General features: G+C 49.0%; 1 protein-coding gene across 25 annotated transcripts in view; it reads left to right on the top strand.

Moving 5' to 3' along the window:
- GRAMD1B (GRAM domain containing 1B) overlaps positions 1–17228 on the top strand; it is a 274580-nt gene that overhangs the window by 197215 nt on the left and 60137 nt on the right. Inside the window, exon 1 of one of the 25 annotated variants that reach the window (XM_089335018.1) lies at positions 15484–15725. The exons of 21 other annotated variants lie outside the window; for them this stretch is intronic. Coding sequence is in view for 1 of the 4 variants with exons in the window: in XM_089334981.1 (XP_089191107.1) it covers positions 15838–15848 (11 nt within the window). In the remaining 3 variants the exon portion in view is untranslated. Of the gene's footprint in view, positions 1–15483; positions 15849–17053; positions 17128–17228 lie in introns of those variants that run through there. 3 more of the 25 variants (XM_089334981.1, XM_089335032.1, XM_089334991.1) reach the window with 3 other exon arrangements.

Genomic DNA, 17228 nt, shown 5'->3' on the forward strand with positions numbered 1-17228 from the left:
GGGCCCAGACCGCCCAGTCCCTTTTTCTTTTCCCAACTGTGTGTGTGTCCCCCCTCTGATGTGCAGCAGGTCAAGGGTGGAGGGATGGTGAGTTGCCTTGGGCTGTACACACCCTCCCCTCCACCCCCACGGTCTGCAGGCAACCTTGTCACCAAGGCTAGGGAACAGAATAGCCCTCACAGACCATTGGCTCCCCTCCCCCAGGGTGGCCCCTCCAGCAGAAGGAGGTGTGGGTGTGGGCCACAGTGAGGGTTTGCTTGCCCCAGGTGAGTGGGTGGGAGACAGGTGCGCCTTCTTCAGATGTGTTGTCTGCCCCATCTGAAGTGCTACCTTCAGGTGCTTGTTCAAACTAGAGGTTCTGAGTCCCAGTTCCAGAACTTCTGGGACCCAGGAATCTTAATGTCAGTGTGTACTTTCAAGTGTGAGAACCACTGACTGTGAGAATTCCCAGTCATTAGAATTACGTGGGGACCTAGTAGTGAATCAGAGTATGTGTGCGGGGCTGTGAACTGAGCAAGGCAGCTTCTCTTTAATGGTCAAAAGCAGGTATCCTGGAGCCGGCCCACAGGGTTTGAATCCCGGCCTCACCAGCAGCCATCGCATGATCTTGGGTAAGCTTCTCAACCCACTGCTGCCTCTGGGTCCTCACCTGTAAAATGTGTCACAAGGTTTCTAGGAGCTGATATAGTGAGAATACTCCTTATCCTAAATTCTTGGGACCGGAAATGTTTCAGATTTGGGATTTTTTTGGGGGGGATTTTGGAATAAATGCCATGTATATAACAAGATTTCTTGGGGATGGAGTCCAAGTCTAAACACAAAATTATACATATGGCCTGAAGGCAATTTTATACAGTATTTTCAGGGCACTGCATTTTAACTATGACATGTCACATGAGGTCAGGTGTGGAATTTTCCACTTGTGGCATCATGTCAATATTCAAAGATTTTGGATTTTGGAGCATGTTGGGTTTCAGATTTCTAGGGGAGGGATGCTGAGCCAGTATTTGTAAACACCGGCACACTGCATATAAGTGAAATCGCTTTTTCCGCTTTGTAAAATGAACATCCAGGTTTGAGATCACAATTTGAAGAATCTTTTACCAGCAAGGGCTCTTGGCTAAGCTGGCTTTGCTTGGGGAAGCCTTAGGTGCTTTAATAAATGACCAGCGATTCTTTCTGAGTTTAGTCTGTGTGAGCCGTTCTGCAAAGATGGCCCTAGTGTTCCTGCCCAGTCTCTTGGTCTACAGCAGAGGAGACAAACTCCTTGCCCGGTTTCCACCTCCAGGAGATGTGGCCGGCACTGGGACGGCTGTCAGAGGAATGCCCAGGAACCACATCTGTGAGGCTCACTGACCTCCTGGGAGGGAACTGACTGAAGAGAAAACAAGCTGCAGGCCAGAAATAGCTAGGCATAAATACAAGGTATTATAATGACCGCCCACACCCAGCTCAACCCCCTGAGCTAAGTTCAGTCCTCAGCACGGTCTTCCCGACCTCACTGCAGGGGGATGGATAGAAGCATCAGGGGTATGTAACACAGGGGACACGAGAGGCACTGCGCTCGGGCATTCGACAGCTCAGCTCATGTCCAGATTTCTATTATAGCGTCTTGGTTTTGCTCAACCACTGTACTTGTCTGAAAATGACCCTGTTGGATTACACTTTCGTGTGTCTACGATTCAGCTCAAAGCTGCTTTTTCTTGCTGTGCTCTCTAATTTCTTTGTGCATTCATTACTCAGGAGTCACATTTGTGGGCAGAGCATGGGGGTAGAGGAGGTAAGGGGGGTACCTAACCAACCTGGGAGGATGGGGCTGCTTGGTTTCCCCCTGCCCCTCCCAACCAAAGTGTTCTAGGAAGTAGTCGAGACTGGAAGAAGAACGCTTGTTGAACAGAGAATTCTAATGCCACACACACACACGTAAACACAGAGGTATCTCTAGAGATTGGATATTTTAATCCAAAAATCAAAAATCTAAAAGGCTTGCCTCAAAATTTGAGCAGTGACATGACACCATGTAGAACATTCCACACTTGACTTCATGGGATGGTTTGTTTGCAATCAAGACATGGGCACACTAAAAATATTGTGTAAAATTACCTCCAGGCTCTTCTTGGCTACCTCTATAACACATTATAGCTGTTTGTACTTATATTTACAAAACATAAATGAATTTTGTGTTTAGATTTGATTCCCAAGCTATTTCATTGTGCGCATGCAACTATTCTAACACCCTCCTCTCCCCCTAAAAAATATGAAATCTAAAACACTTCCAGTCCCAAACATTTCAAGAAAGGGACTCCTAACCTGTATTTTATAGAACTTGATGGAAGGGTTTTTGCTGAGAAAATGCTAGATTATTTAGAAGAAAACAAACCAGTTGTCTAGGGCATGCCTTGTAGACATTTTCCATCTTGATTACAAATGTCAGCATACAGGGACCCAGCAGTGGGCAGAGTTTTCTTAGCATCTACTCCCTCCCACTTGAGCATATTTTGCAAGATTTCCAGGAAGCTGCACAGGACTATTTCTGTTCTTGGGAGGTGGCAGGGGGTGGGTCACATTGGCTACCCTGAGACCCCAAGATCCACTGTAATTGGGAGGTGCAGTGACATATTTTTTTTCCACCTGCCTCAAGAAAAGTATTTGGCTACCTATCGCCCTGTTAAGAATATTGATTCCCAATTTTGGAGCCTAATGGAAAAGATCACATGGTTGGTTTTCCTTTCCTATTTCCATCACTTTCTTTGGGGGAAACTGCAGAGGAGAGAAATGCTTTGGGTTGAGATTGGGCCAAGCAAGATGGAAAGGCCTTTATGTGTTAGAGATGCTGTCATCTCATGGATCCGTTCTTGGCCACCAACAATAGAGGGAGGACCCCAGTCTGAATCTGGAGAGGAGGATCTACAATGAGAGCAGGTGGAGATTGGAAGGCCCTCTGCTGCTTGACTTCTGGAGCCTCCCCAGGTATCATCTGCTGGATGCTGGTCAGCCACAGGTGATGTGTCAGGGTGGGGAGGATTTGTAGAGGTTGGCTGGACCAACTCTCTCTTCTTTAAAAAAAAGTTTTTTTAAAGATTTTATTTATTTATTTGAAAGGTAGAATTACAGACAGTGAGAGAGAGAGAGAGACAGAGAGAAAGGTCTTCCTTCCACTGGTTCACTCCCCAAATGGCCGCAATGGCCGGACCTACGCCGATCTGAAGCCAGGAGCCAGGAGCAATGAGCTTTTTCCTGGTCTCCCATGTGGGTGCAGGGGCACAAGCACTTGGGCCATCTTCCACTGCTTTCTTGGGCAACAGCAGAGAGCTGGATTGGAAGAGGAGCAGCTGGGACTAGAACCGACACCCATGTAGGATGCCGGTGCTACAGGCAGAGGATTAACCTACTTACTACACCACGGTGCCAGCCCCGCAACTGGTCTCTTGACCAATTATGCCCTAGCCCCTTGCAGTGTGTGACTACCTACACTCTTAACAAGTTCCCTGTTACTTCAAACCTCATTCCCTCTGGAGAAACAAAAAGCCTATGTCTGTCCTTTGGCTTCTGTCTTGTCTTCCTCCTCTCAAACGTTTACTGTCCTGTTGACCTTAAGGCATCTGCTTTCATCTAAAAAGCTCTAGTTCTTTACGCTTGGGCACAGGACAGGCTTTCCAGACCCACACTGTCTGAGCCCGTAGAGTGTGACACTTTCTAGGCCTGCTGCTGCCAGCATGGTTTGTGGTGGGACTATTAAGTTACGCTTGTAGCCCTGATGTTGTTTTTACCCACTGTGAGCTTTGCAGTCTTTGCCTGCTGAAAACTTGACGCGCACCTTTCTTATGGGTTTGTGGAAGAAAGGTCTTACCTAGGGTTGGGGACCTGTTCTGCAGTACCCCTTACTCCAGGTACACTCGACCATCTAGGGGACACAGCTCAAGAATCAATAGCCCAGAGACTGTGGGAAGGGAATCTGATTTTGGTTAGAGCCCCATTGCTGTTGATGCTAGAGGACGTGGGAATGGAGGCTGGGCTGTTACCAGCTTGTCACAGCCCATGGCTGTGGGTGTCGGTATCCCCAGCTTGCCACTTGGTGACTTATCTCTTTAGTCAGATCTCTTCTGTCCCTAATTGTCCTCATTAGGTTTTCACTGGAAGACTCAGGCTCTTTAATGAGGATTTGCTTAGTGTCTAGAGAGAGGTCCTCCTAGCTGGCTACCTCATGTAACAGTTTATAGCTGTTCTTCTCTGCACAGAGAGGAAGGGGTCAGGCAGGTGGTAGGGGGCGATGATGTGTGTGTTCAGCACGGAGAAGGTAGAGGAGGGCAGGACGTAGCAGCACACGGTGGTCACGGGCCTTGTCTGCCCTGGTCAGCGTCGCCGACCTTTCCTGCCTCTCATTCTGTGGCCAGAGTTCCTCTTCCTGCTTCTTCGCAGAGCTTACAGAGGTGTGAGGGGAAGAATGATCGAGGGCCTTTAGAGCTGGACAGGACTTAAGGGTCGTCTACGCCGACTCCGTCTTGTAATAGAGGGACACACCGAAGCCCGGAGGAAGGGTATGGATTCCCAGGAAAGTGTCCATAGATAGAAAGAATCTCCCTGGTAGGTAAATCCAAACAGTGTCTGGCAACCTCTTGCAGCAGCTTGGGCGCTGAGAGGTGCTTCTGCCGTCATAGGACTGGAAAGAGAAATCGTGGAAGTTCTCAGAAACTGCATCAGACCACTCTTACGTGCCCTCCGCAGAGTCCAGGCTGGGTTAAAGGGGAGCTGGGCCAGGACACTTGGAATTGAGATCTTTCTCTACTTTCCTGTCCACCTGGGTTTTGCTTCCTGACCCCGCTGGCTAGTCACCTGGGACAGGCTGGCATGTAGGGTAGGGCCAGCGGGAAACAGCAGCCTCTCTGGCATGCAGTAGTTGCCCACCGAAGGACAGGTCATTGCTTTGGCTAGAATTCCTTCGTGATCAGTGCATATGTGTACACACACGTACACTTCCAGGCACACCCACAGGCACACACATGCTCTTCCACTCTCTTCCTTGCTAGCGCAGCGTAGGGACCTAACAATGGCATTTCCATGAAGAGAACCCTATTAGCTGCTGAACTTGGCTGATGCTTTCCTGTTCAAAGGAGAGTGGACTTGGGGTGGGGGAGAATATTTGGTGTGGTCGTGTGGATAAAGTCTTGTCCAGTAGCAGGTGGTTCTCAAGGTCTGTTCCTAAAGACAACATGTCAGCATCTTAACTGGGGCACCCAGCAAGCAGGCTTTCCTCTCCAAGACCTTAATCCAGGATTAAGAAGGTCGGTCACCCCTGCAGAGAGGTGATCTGGAGAAGGGCTTAGTCTCTCCTAATATCCTGACATGGACAGAAGGGTAGGAACCATAGCCTGGTCACCTCGAGAGGACTCCCCAGAAATTCCAGGGTGGCACCAGGTCCGTGAGCCTCAGAGTCGGCCTTTTCCTTCAATTCCTGGCGGAATGTTTTGTCTCCCTTTCACTCACGCACATTCCATGATAATTAGTGTGTGTCTGAAGTTGGAAAGAGACCTTGGAAAAGACTTGGAGACAGATTTGCCTGCAGGAGGTTTATTGAGAAGTGCTGTGTTGATTGAAATAATCAGATTTTGGTTGAAAAATCAAAGTTAAGGTTGATTGAGCTAGTTAAACTGAGCATTTAAACCAATCAGTTGCCGGAATTGGCTGTTCTGCAAGGCTGAGTTTGGTTTCAGGTTTTATACTTTTCTTACAGGGTGAGCCAGGTTTAAACAATAGGGATTTATGTGTGGTTATCAGTCACACTGACAATAGAAGAATACCTCACTGAAAATGGAGGAACACCTGATAATAGCTGCCAGACTTGATTACTGGTTGAAAGAGCTGGGTACCTATATTCCCATTTGGGCTGTTATCTGTATTCAGTGAGAGGCCAACAGTGGAGCCATGAATCACGCTTCCTCCAGTGGCCCTCACTCAAGCTATTTCTGAAGGTATGAGAAATGTCTCCTTGACCATGGCTGAGCTTCACTGAAAGGTCCTGTAACCTGGGGACCAGCTGCAGGGTGGCCTCACAGCTTGGACAGCAGCTGACCTAGGCTGGTGCAGCCACCATGTAAGTCCATAGCTGTTGGGGAGCAAAACTGTGAGTGAGGGACTCAGGATTTAGGCAGAGGGAGAAATTAAACTTGGATGCACCGGAAAGAGACTTCAGCTGATCCCAAGGGAGGCTCTGGAGCTAGCCCTGCAAGGTGGTCCTGAATTGAGGCACAGGGTGGGTTTTATATGCTCCCAGGAACTGCTCACAGGGTATCGTCTGTCCTCAGGGAGACAGGCGTATTCTTTGAGGGTGCTGTGTTTGTTTGGGGTACATTCCCAAAGAGGAACTCTCCTATGACCTACTAGCAGCTATTACTCCACAGTGACTGGGGAAATGAGTGCCTCATTCCAGACAGAAGTAGTGCATCCAGGTAACCAATACACCGTTATATTCCTGCACTGCTCTGGGATGGTGCACTTGGCCTTACATCTGTTCATCTACACAGCCATCCTCTTACAGAGCTGGTGTCCTATCCCTGTGACAGCAGGGATTTCCACTGAGGCAGGCCATGTGTTGAGCATTGCAGTGTGGTTCGTGGCAGTACAGGTGGTGACTGTGTGGGTGGTGGGAAGAACATTGGACTAAACACCCCATGTTAACCCCGAAACCCTGGGTGTGTGGGCAACAAATTAAAATACTATAATCTGCATAATTATGCCTGTGTTTCTAACATCTCCAGCCCCATTGTAGCCACACTCCTGGCAATATCTTGGGTCATAGCAGAAAGCTGGATGGGAAGTGGAGCAGCCGGGACTTGAACCCGTGTCCCTATGGGATGCCAGCACTGCAGGCGGTGGCTGTACCTGCTGTGCCACAGAACTGGCCCTGGGCCTAATGTTCCATGATGTGTGGAGCCCTGTGCTTTCTCTCTGATATTGAACACCTTTAGTACCTGCCATCAAGAGCTGATTCTTACCTGTGGCCTCTCTAATTCTGAAGATCCAGGAAAGGAAGGGTTTTTTGTTCTGAAATTTTCAGTGCATTTTAGAACATTACGAGATTATCCACAGATGAGAGCAGCTTCTTTCAAAGGCAAAAAAATAGAGAGAATGGGATTGGGTTGAATTAAAACTCGAAGATTAGGGGCTGGTATTGCAATGGATCAAGTTGCCACCTGCGACGTGGGCATCGCATGTGGGAGCTAGTTCAAGTACTGGCTACTCCACTTCCAGTCCAGCACCCTGCTAATGTGCCTGGGAAAGCACTGGAAGATGGCCCAAACACTTGGACCTCAGCTGCCTATAGGGAGATTCAGATGGAGTGCCCTGCTCCTGGCTTTGGGCTGGCCCAGCCCTGGCCGTTGTAGCCATTTGAGAAATGAACCAGCAGCTAGAAGATCTCTCTCTGTCTGTCTTTCCTTCTCTCTGTAACTCTACCTTTCGAGTAAATAAATAAATCTTGAGAAAAAAAAATCCTCCAAAATCAGAGGTGGGAATTTGGCACAGTGGGTAAGGAACCTGTAACCTGTATCAGAATGCCTGTCTTGTATGGGTTGCAGGTTTTGAATCCTGGCTCTGTTCTCCATTCCAGTGTCCTGCTAATGTGCACTCTGAGAGCAGCAAGTAATGATACAGTACATAGACCCAAACTGAGTCCCTGGCTCTTCTCTTTAGCAATTGTGGGTACCTGGGGAGTGAGTCAGCAGGTGGGAGATTTCTCTCTGTGTCTCTGCCTATTGCTGTCTCTCTCTGTGTCTCTGTGCCTTTCAAATAAGTAGAGTGGAAAAACCATTGACGATCATGGGAAAGATAACGAGAGGACTTGATTGTTCTAAATTTAAGTCCTTATTCCCTGGTGATTGACATCTTGGTGTACTGAATAAACTTACAGATGTGCTCATAGTCTTTAGACTTAAATTTCTCTTGTATGAAATTGGAATAACAAGATTAAATGAGATGTAACCCAATGTGCCCTTCATAAAGTGTCTGGACTGCTAAGTTCTCAGTGAGTATTATCTCTTATTAAATGGGAGATCAGAGAAAAGAAGAAAAGTGCCTTGAGTTAAAGAAAGTCTTCTTGAGAATACAGATCACTGTATCACTATGCTTTCTGCATGAATTTTATATTATGTTACTAGAGAATTAGACTAAAATTGTATAGATCAATGACTCCTAAACCTTCCCCCCAAATGTAATCCCATGGGGATGCTTGAAAGCTCCCACCCTGAGGCATTCCGATTTCATTGGGTTGGGTACAACTTGGGCATTGGGAGATATAAAAACTCCCAGATGATTCTAAAGTGTAGCACAGTTTGAAACCCACTGGCATAGATCATTCAGTGGATTTGTGGTTGATCCTTTGTGAAAATCCAGTATTAATGGTTGGAAACACTTTGAGAAGAAAAACACAGGAGCCAATTATTCTGTTCGGATAGGGTTTCAAGAAAATTGGGAGAGAGTTGACAAGCCTGGTCACATGAGATTTAACTGGTGAGTCCACGAGCCCTAACTCCTGCACACTCAGTCTCCGGTGGACTAGGGGCTACTTTTCCCCCCCCTGCTCAGCTGCATTTGGCCCAAAAGAAGGCTCTTAAACCTGCATATCTTTACATATATGATCAAGTTCCATCTAAAATGGGGGCATCTGATTTAGTGGCAGTGCAGAGTAGCTGTTGCATTGGAGCCATCTGAATCCTTGGCTTCTTCTCCATCCTCTGGCCACTTCTTGCTTTGGGTTTTAATTATGTAGACATTACTGTTCCTTATGCAAGAGATGCAGTATTAATGAGGTCTTGAGTTACAGCTGGGTCAGAGGCAATCAATACACCCATTTGGACACCCCTGACTCAGCTTCCATGGATTGGGGAATTCGGATGGCTGAGTGAAATCAGCAGAACATTAGTCCTCTTGCATTAATGGTTCAGAAAGCATGGACAATATGCTGAGCATTAATTCAAGAAAGAGTTATTTAATAGGGTCTCTAGAGTACCTGATGACCAGCGCATACCAACTCTTTTACACTACAGGGACTGGCTTTAATGACCCTTTCTCATTTTTCAAATTCTTTGCACACATGTGGACCCCTGTGGCTAACAACGTAGCTTTTTTTCTCTTGTAGACATTCCGAGGCTATGTTTACAGGCCCTACCTCTGCTTCCGTACTCCATTTTGTCTTTGCAGCCAGCTGTGGAGGCAGCAGTGCAGAATGAGTTAGAAGAGACTCCGGAGTCAGTACTGGAAGACAGATCCTGCTTTCTCTGTTGTCTGTGTGAGCCAGGCAGTCATTCAATCTCTGAGATGCCTCAGCTTTCTCATTCGCAATGTAGGAATGATGTGAGGATTAAATGAGGGAATACATGTTCAATACATGTGCACGTACCTGTCTTGAACAAAATATCAACAGTTCTTGGCTCATAAGACACTCTGTGCTTTTAGCCATTTCATTATTATTGACTAACTCAAGGCTGTTGGTCACATCTTTTTTTTTTTGTTTATTTTTTATTTGTTTTATTTGTTTTTATTTTTTGACAGGCAGAGTGGACAGTGAGAGAGAGAGACAGAGAGAAAGATCTTCCTTTGGCCATTGGTTCACCCTCCAATGGCCGCCGCGGCCGGCGCGCTGCGGCCAGCACACCGCGCTGATCCGATGGCAGGAGCCAGGAGCCAGGTGCTTTTCCTGGTCTCCCATGGGGTGCAGGGCCCAAGCACCTGGGCCATCCTCCACTGCACTCCCTGGCCACAGCAGAGAGCTGGCCTGGAAGAGGGGCAACCGGGACAGAATCCGGCGCCCCGACCGGGACTAGAACCCGGTATGCCGGCGCCGCAAGGCAGAGGATTAGCCTAGTGAGCCGCGGCGCCGGCCTGTTGGTCACATCTGACTTATCTGAGCTTCTTTCTTTCTTTTTAAGATTTATTTTATTTTTATTTGAAAGACTTAAAGAGAGAGGCAGAGACTAGAGAGAGGTCCTCCATCTGCTGTTTTCACTCTCCAGATGGCTACTATGAAGCTGTGCTGATCCGAAGCCAGGAGCCAGGGGCTTCCTCTGGGTCTCCCACATGGGTGCAGGGGCCCAAGGACTTGGGCCATCTTCTACTGCTTTCCCAGGCCATAGCAGAGAGCTGGATTGAAAGAGGAGCAGCTGGGACTAGAACCGGAGCCCATATGGGATGCCGGTGCTTCAGGCCAGGGCTGTAACCCACTGCGCCACAGTGCCGGCCCCATCTGAGCTTCTTTTTCTCATCTGTGTAGTAGTGCATCAGTGGGGGTTCAGGCAGGAGATAGAAACTGCACCAATATTTTGAACCGGGAAAATTTAATATTAGGAATCATTAACTAGTAAAAGCCTATAAAGGTCTCGAAACAGTACAGGAATAATAGATGCAGGGCACAGCTACTCCCTGTAGGATTGAGGCAGATAAGTCAACCAAGGAAAAGACTTGTAGGATTCAAAGTTGATAAGGTGAAGATACGGCCATTGCCCAGTGTAGGGCACAGAAGTTTCCTGAGGTGCCATAGGCAGGGGCACATGAATTGGAGACCCCACATGGTAGGTACTCCCTGAGAGGTTGGTGAGCTCTGTGGTAAAGCACCAGGACAAGGAGGGGAAAGCCCTTCTGTTTCCAGCCTGTGTAGCATCCTCTACTGATAGGACACTAAATTGTGATGACCCGGAAAAGAGAAATGTTTACAGGGTACAGCTCCATTGTCACAGGTAGGACGAGGAAGGGTGAATTATAACAGGTCTTGATCAAATGCAGTAATCTTTCAAGTGCCTTTTACTTAGTGGGTGTTTAGTAAATGTTTATGGAAATAGTATGGTGTGGTAAAAACATGGATCTTAGAAATAACTGATTTTGGAGTGAGTATGGGCTTCTGATACTCAGTTTGATGAAATAAATGTTTTATAAATAAATGATATATATAAAAACACCTACTTTTTTTTTTCTTATCACATGGAAGATGCCCTATTCCTCTCTCTTCTTTGACATTGACCGCACATTTCGGGAAAGTGGCCACGATCTTGATGATTACATTAGGACAGTCAGGTTCACTTTTCCCTGTCATTCACCACAGTGTAGCAAAATCAGTTTCAAGCTGGCGCCGCGGCTCACTAGGCTAATCCTCCGCCTGCGGCGCCGGCACACCGGGTTCTAGTCCCGGTCGGGGCGCCGGATTCTGTCCCGGTTGCCCCTCTTCCAGGCCAGCTCTCTGCTGTGGCCAGGGAGTGCAGTGGAGGATGGCCCAGGTGCTTGGGCCCTGCACCCCATGGGAGACCAGGATAAGTACCTGGCTCCTGCCATCCAATCAGCACGGTGCGCCGGCCGCGGCGGCCATTGGAGGGTGAACCAATGGCCAAAGGAAGACCTTTCTCTCTGTCTCTCTCTCGCTGTCCACTCTGCCTGTCAAAAAAAAAAAAAAAAAAAAAAAAATTCAGTCAGTGAGAATGTTTGGAGAACTTCCTCTGTGAAAAACCCTGTATTTTCATTGGGATGCAAATAGGATTCAGATATCCAGTGAGGCCGCTTCTCCTTTATCATAACCACTTTTCATTCTTGTCCACAGGGATTAAGCACTTGGGGTGAAGCGGAAACTGTGTGGTCACTGGCCTTCTTCACCTGAGCTAGGTTGAACGGGGCTGCAGTCAGTGGCACCGGGTGGCTCAGCTGCACTGGCAGAGGTGCTGAACTCCTCTCCCCACCCTTGATTCTTGCAGAGTGCTCTCTGGAGAGTGCTTGTGAGACTGCACAGGACTCTCAGAAATCTCTCCCTTTCCAAACTAGAAGCCACTGTCAACTTTTCTGTATCCTTAAGGGAAAAGGTACCGGCTCTCACCTCAGTTTCCTAAGTTCACATACAGAAAGGCAGTTGTGGAATTTAGGCGCCGGCTGGCTCCATGGTGGAAGTGTGGAGAGTGAAGCTGAAGGCAGCAGTTCCGTTTGTGGCAATGCAAGTGGCTTTGTTAGGGTCTTAGCGAGTACTTTTGGATTCAGCTGGCCACCGTAGAGTTTGTGCTCCACTTTGAAGGAGGACCAGTGGTAAGTGGAGATGGTGCAATGCAAATTTATAAACATTGCTAGGAAAAGGCCCTGCCCTTCCAATGACAGGTCACTGGCACCCTCTTTTCATATATGAAGTAATGGTTAATAGTAGGACTCGAGTAAGGCAGGCTGGGTTTCAGTGCATGCTCTACTGTCTATTTATTTATTTATTTTAAAGATTTACTTATTTATTTGAAAATCAGAGTGAGGTAGAGAGAGAGAGAGAGGTCTTCCATCTGCTGGTTCACTCCCCAGTTGGCCACATGGCTGGAGCTGCACTGATCTGAAACCAGGAGCCAGGAGCTTCTTCTGGGTCTCCCATGTGGGTGCAGGGGCCCAAGGACTTGGGTCATCTACTGCTTTCCCAGGCTGTAGCAAAGAGCTGGATCAAAAGTGGAGCAGCCGGGACACGAACCATTGCCCATATGGGACACTGGCACTGCTGGTGGTGGCTTTACCCGCTATGCTGCAGTGCCAGCTCCTGCTCTACTGTTTAATAAGCATACTAGGAGGTTTCACACAGTTCATGGAAAATTCAGTGAAAGCAAGTTTATTTTGGTGCAAAAATATTGAAGTCTTTGTATATTTTTCATATTATATATTTTCTATGAACTTCTGATGATCCCTTGTGTACTACAGGGAAATTGTTCAACCTACCTCTGAGTTTTGTTATCTGAAAAATGAAAGATTCTAAGTATTTATTTCTTCACATTGGTGTTAGAATTAAATGAAGTCATTTGGGGGGCGGGTGTTTAGTCTAGTAGGTAAGATACAGCATAGGACACCATGTCTCGTTGGAGTGCCCGGATTTGAATCCTGACTCAAGCTCCTGATTCCAGTTTCCTGATAATGGCAGACTGAGTGGCAGCTGAGATGGCTCAAATAATTGGGTTCTTGCCACCCATGGGGGAGACCTGGATTGGGTTCCCAGCTCCGGGCTTCAGGGCCATCTGGGGCATTGAGAGAGTAAACCAGTGGATGGGAGCTCTCTCTCTTTCTGCCTCTATCTGTCTATCTACCTATCTATCTATCTATGAAGAAATTTTGTCCAAGGCTTAATAGGTTGCATTGCACCCAGGAAGTGCTCTTTTGCTATGATGAAGATAAATTTTTTTATTGTAACTCAAATAAGGTTCCTCTAATCATGAAATAAAGGCTCTCATTCTATTAACGTGGTAGGCACCATCTACTTTCTCTGATTTGCTCATTCTGTTACTTGATTATTATTTAATGAGGTCGAGGGATGGAGCTGGCAAAGCACATTTCGGTGACTGAGGAAACACTAAGCATGGACCTCAGGTATCATGAGGAATTGAGGGCTTTCTTCAATCCACATTCCAGGGCTTTTGAATACCTGACTCCCCACCAGAAGAGAACTTTCATTGCATCTTTCTACCCTAGCCATTGCTTTTGACCAGGTAACATGAAAGAAACAGCCTACAGTGTTCTTAGGGAGGTAGATCCAACAGGGAGAGAACAGTAGAATTTGCAGTTAAGTTCTAAATTGTGAGCTCTGTAAGAGCTGGGGCAGAGGGAAGTACTCATTTGCTTTCAAATGCATTTCTTTAATCACCCATCCAACAATGTGGAGGAGGAAATACATATTATTGGGTTTCTCAAAGGAAGCTACTGAGTCTGAGATGGGACTGGAGAGTGGCTTACTGAGTCCCAGAGCAAGAAATCATCAACATGTAGGTTTGGATCCCGATCTCATTCAAGGTCAATGCAGTTTCGTGGAGTAAAAGAGGAGAGGCAGGTCGGCCGTTGGAAGTGAGGAAGGCATTTCAGAGGAGGAGGGACTTGACCTGACAAGGAGGAATAGGTAGAATGGGCACATCGCCGTTGTAGCTTGCTTGCTTGCTCCCTCCTCCCCCCCAGGATAGCTTTCTTTGGAGCTGGGATTCCTGTAGGTAACTGGGGTGTGGCCAGATAGCCCAGACCCTTCTGCCTCCTAGATACAGGGAAGCTGCCGCTCTGTTAACAGGCTGTAAACAGAGGCCATCTTTGCAAGAGCTTTCATGGTGAGCTGTAGGACCTGGCACTTCCAGAGTGAGACCTTTTACCAACAGATACCCACGAAGTTTTAGCTCACAGCATGAGCCACTGGGCAGGACACAGATGAATACCACGGAGAGCTGTTAGTCACCTTCAGCATGCTTTCCTGTGTGGCTGCAGCAGACAGGCAAAGCACTGTCCTTCAGGAAGATCCAAAGAGCAAGTGTGCACGAGCTAATTTGCCTCTCAGTGTGGTCTGTGAAGCAGCGTCGTGGACCTTGCCTGGGAGTTTGTTAGACAGGCTCTCGGGGTGCTCGCCTAGACCTGCTGCAGCAGACGCTGTGGGTTAAGATTCTTGGGTGATTAAAGTTTGATAAGCACTAAGCCAACCATCCTCATTCTTGATTGGTGGTGGTTGTTGGTTTTGGCTCCCATCTGGGCTTGTCTTCCTGCTCCCCTCAACAGTGGACGTTGGTTCTCCAGATACACAGAAGCACACCTGCTTGGGCATCAGGCATGGATGTCATGCCAGGTGCTCTGGATTCCTGGCTCAGACTCTTTGTTGCCCTGGGAACTTACTCACTCCCAGGACTCAGCATCCGTATCTGTTAGATGGGTCAGTAAGGCCTGTCCATGAGATGCCGGTGGAAAACAGTGTGATGTAATGGGAACAGAAGTGCTTTGTAAGCCATGAAGACTGAAAAAATTCCTGAATACTGTTGCTGACCAGAGTACCTCTCACCTGCCGGGAACGTTTGTCTGGGGGCTGTCTGAGCACCTGTACTGCATCTCGGAGAATGCACAGGGGAAAAACCAGTCTTAAGGGGTGCAGGGTGGAATTTGAAAATGCCAGTGCTTCACTGGAGTGCCATTCTTCTCTAAGTCTGACCTGCTCATGATGAGAGCATCAGACATCTGGGAGGCGCTGCACTGAAGAGGCCCTCAGCATTTGCTCTTGTAGCTTGTGGTTCCAGAGCTGCCTTCCTCTTCCCCTTGTTCCCAGGGCTCCAGCAGGGAGAGCAGCTGTCCTCTATTTAGAGCCAGGCGCCTGTGCCTGTATTTAGTGTCACCTCCTCGATACAGGTCGAACTAATAGGCAACACCTGGGACATAATCGTTGGCCACAGAGGGAGCGCATTCTCGGGGGAGCCACATCTTGTGTTTTGTCAGGTTTGGGGATGAAGAGGAGATAACGCCCGCAGCCCCCGTGGCTGTGTCTCAGAGAGGCCATGAATAATTGAGAGCTGGCAAGCTGGCTGCACCAAAGAGTTGCATTATGTAAACCGGCAGGCGGCGGCGGCGGCGGGCGAGCGCGGGTGTGTGTGTGCGTGCGTGTGTGTCTGCGCGCAGGAGGGTGCGTGTCTGAGTGTGTCCGTGCGCCTGTGCGCGTGCGTGCCTGAGCTCCGGAGCAGCTGTCTGAGAGGGAGTCGGAGGGAGAGCCAGAGAAAGGGAGCGAGGGCGAGGGCGAGGGGCCGTGTGCGGCTGCACTGCGCGACCACACCAAATCACAGCCACAGAGGGAGGTGGGGTGAGAAAAGGTTGGGAGGGGGGCGGGTCACGCTTAAAATTCCAGAGCGGTGCGACACGGCAGAGCGAACAGCTCCCCCCAGCTTGGGAGAGGCCTGCCCCCAGTCCCCTCCCCCGGTAGACCCAGGGGCCTTGGGATGGGTATGGAGGTGAGTGGCCTCCAAGCTTCTCTGGGCCCGCGCTCCCCGCCCCCACCCCCCCACTGCCCAATGCATGAATGAATGAGTTCCTCTCTGCACTGCACTCTGCTACCGTTCCCTAATGGCTTCCAGGTTAGTGCTAACTCGTGCTGACGCTGTGTGTGTGTGTGTGAGTCTATCTTTGTTTCCTCGTGGGATGTTTTTTTGGAAGGGGTGGGCATGTCCCTGGGTTGGATTGGGGCCCCGGGGGCTGGAGCTGGAGCGTGGACCTGTCTGTCTGGTTGTGTGCTTTTTCCAGCTGGCGCGGGCTGCTCGGAGCTGCCAAGAACACAAACCTTTCAAGGCAGAGTAAATCCGGAGTCCATGTTGTTTGCTTCTGTTCTCTGTTCGGGGGATCCGAAAGCAGCCAGCGTGACATCATGCTGCAGAGATGCCACATTCTTTCGCCTCCCCGGCCTTTTCTCCTCTGTCTTCCCCCACCTCCTCCAGGAGCACTGCTGGAGCCCAGCTTTGGAGCACTGAGGGGTGACCCAGGGGTGGGCTGGAGAGATGGGCTGGGATGGTGCTGATGGTGTCCCCTTGAATGGGAAGACTTCATCGGGGCCCTACGACTTGGAGAGCCCAGGGCTGAATTAGCAGTGCGTCACAGCGAGGGGGCCGAGAACTTCTGGGGGAGGTGTGGACGAGCCATGTGCTCCTGTTCCCCACCCGCCACTTTCGATCCACCGTGCCCCTGTGGGCAGGATGTGACCACAGCAGTGGTCCAAAAGACAGGGACAGATCCTGCTTCTCCCATAAGGAGAGGGCAGTGGGGTGATGGATCTGACCAGCAGCAGGAGAGGCAGAGAGAGGAAGTCGATAGCTCCTGTCTCAGGGAAATAAAGGGGTTTGTTTATTCTTTGGCTTAGCCTGCACTTGGCTCAGAGAGCTGCCATGTGTTTTGAGAAAATAGACACCCAGTGGCTGGGCCTTACTCCCCCACACCTCCTTGCATTGTTAGTTATTTGCTTGATTTGGGGAAGTGCATGGGTCGGGGAGGACTTGGAGCTCCCTGTCTCTCTGGGGCCTCAGCCAAGAGCCTAGCCAGGGCTGGGGGAAGCGATCTTTGCTTCTTCGCTGACATTTCCTAGCAAACTCTGCTCTGTGGACACCCTTCTCACTCCTCTGCCTCCTGCCTCACACGGCCGTGCCTCTGTCCACAGCGAATCTCGAATGTGGGGCGTGTTTCTGGCCTTTGCCTTCGATGAGGCTCCGCAGGTTAGAGCAGTTTAGAACTGAGATGGAAAAGGGGGGGCCTTAGAAGAAGGGTTAAGGGTGAGGAATGTTTTTCAGAGTCTCCCATGGCAGAAGAATGACACTGTCCAAGTCCAGGCCTGGAAAGCAAGTACCCCACGGAGGGGGAGAATGCGTGGTGAGTGGCAGGTCAGCTGGTCTGCTGAACTTTTTACGCATTTCAGCAACTTCCAAACCATCACCGAGGAGCCAAAGATGATGAGCTTTTATCATCCTACC

The sequence above is a fragment of the Oryctolagus cuniculus genome, chromosome 1, assembly GCF_051225735.1.
Source record: "Oryctolagus cuniculus isolate XC-2025 breed Fujian yellow rabbit chromosome 1, ASM5122573v1, whole genome shotgun sequence".
NCBI classification, from domain to species: Eukaryota; Metazoa; Chordata; class Mammalia; order Lagomorpha; family Leporidae; genus Oryctolagus; species Oryctolagus cuniculus.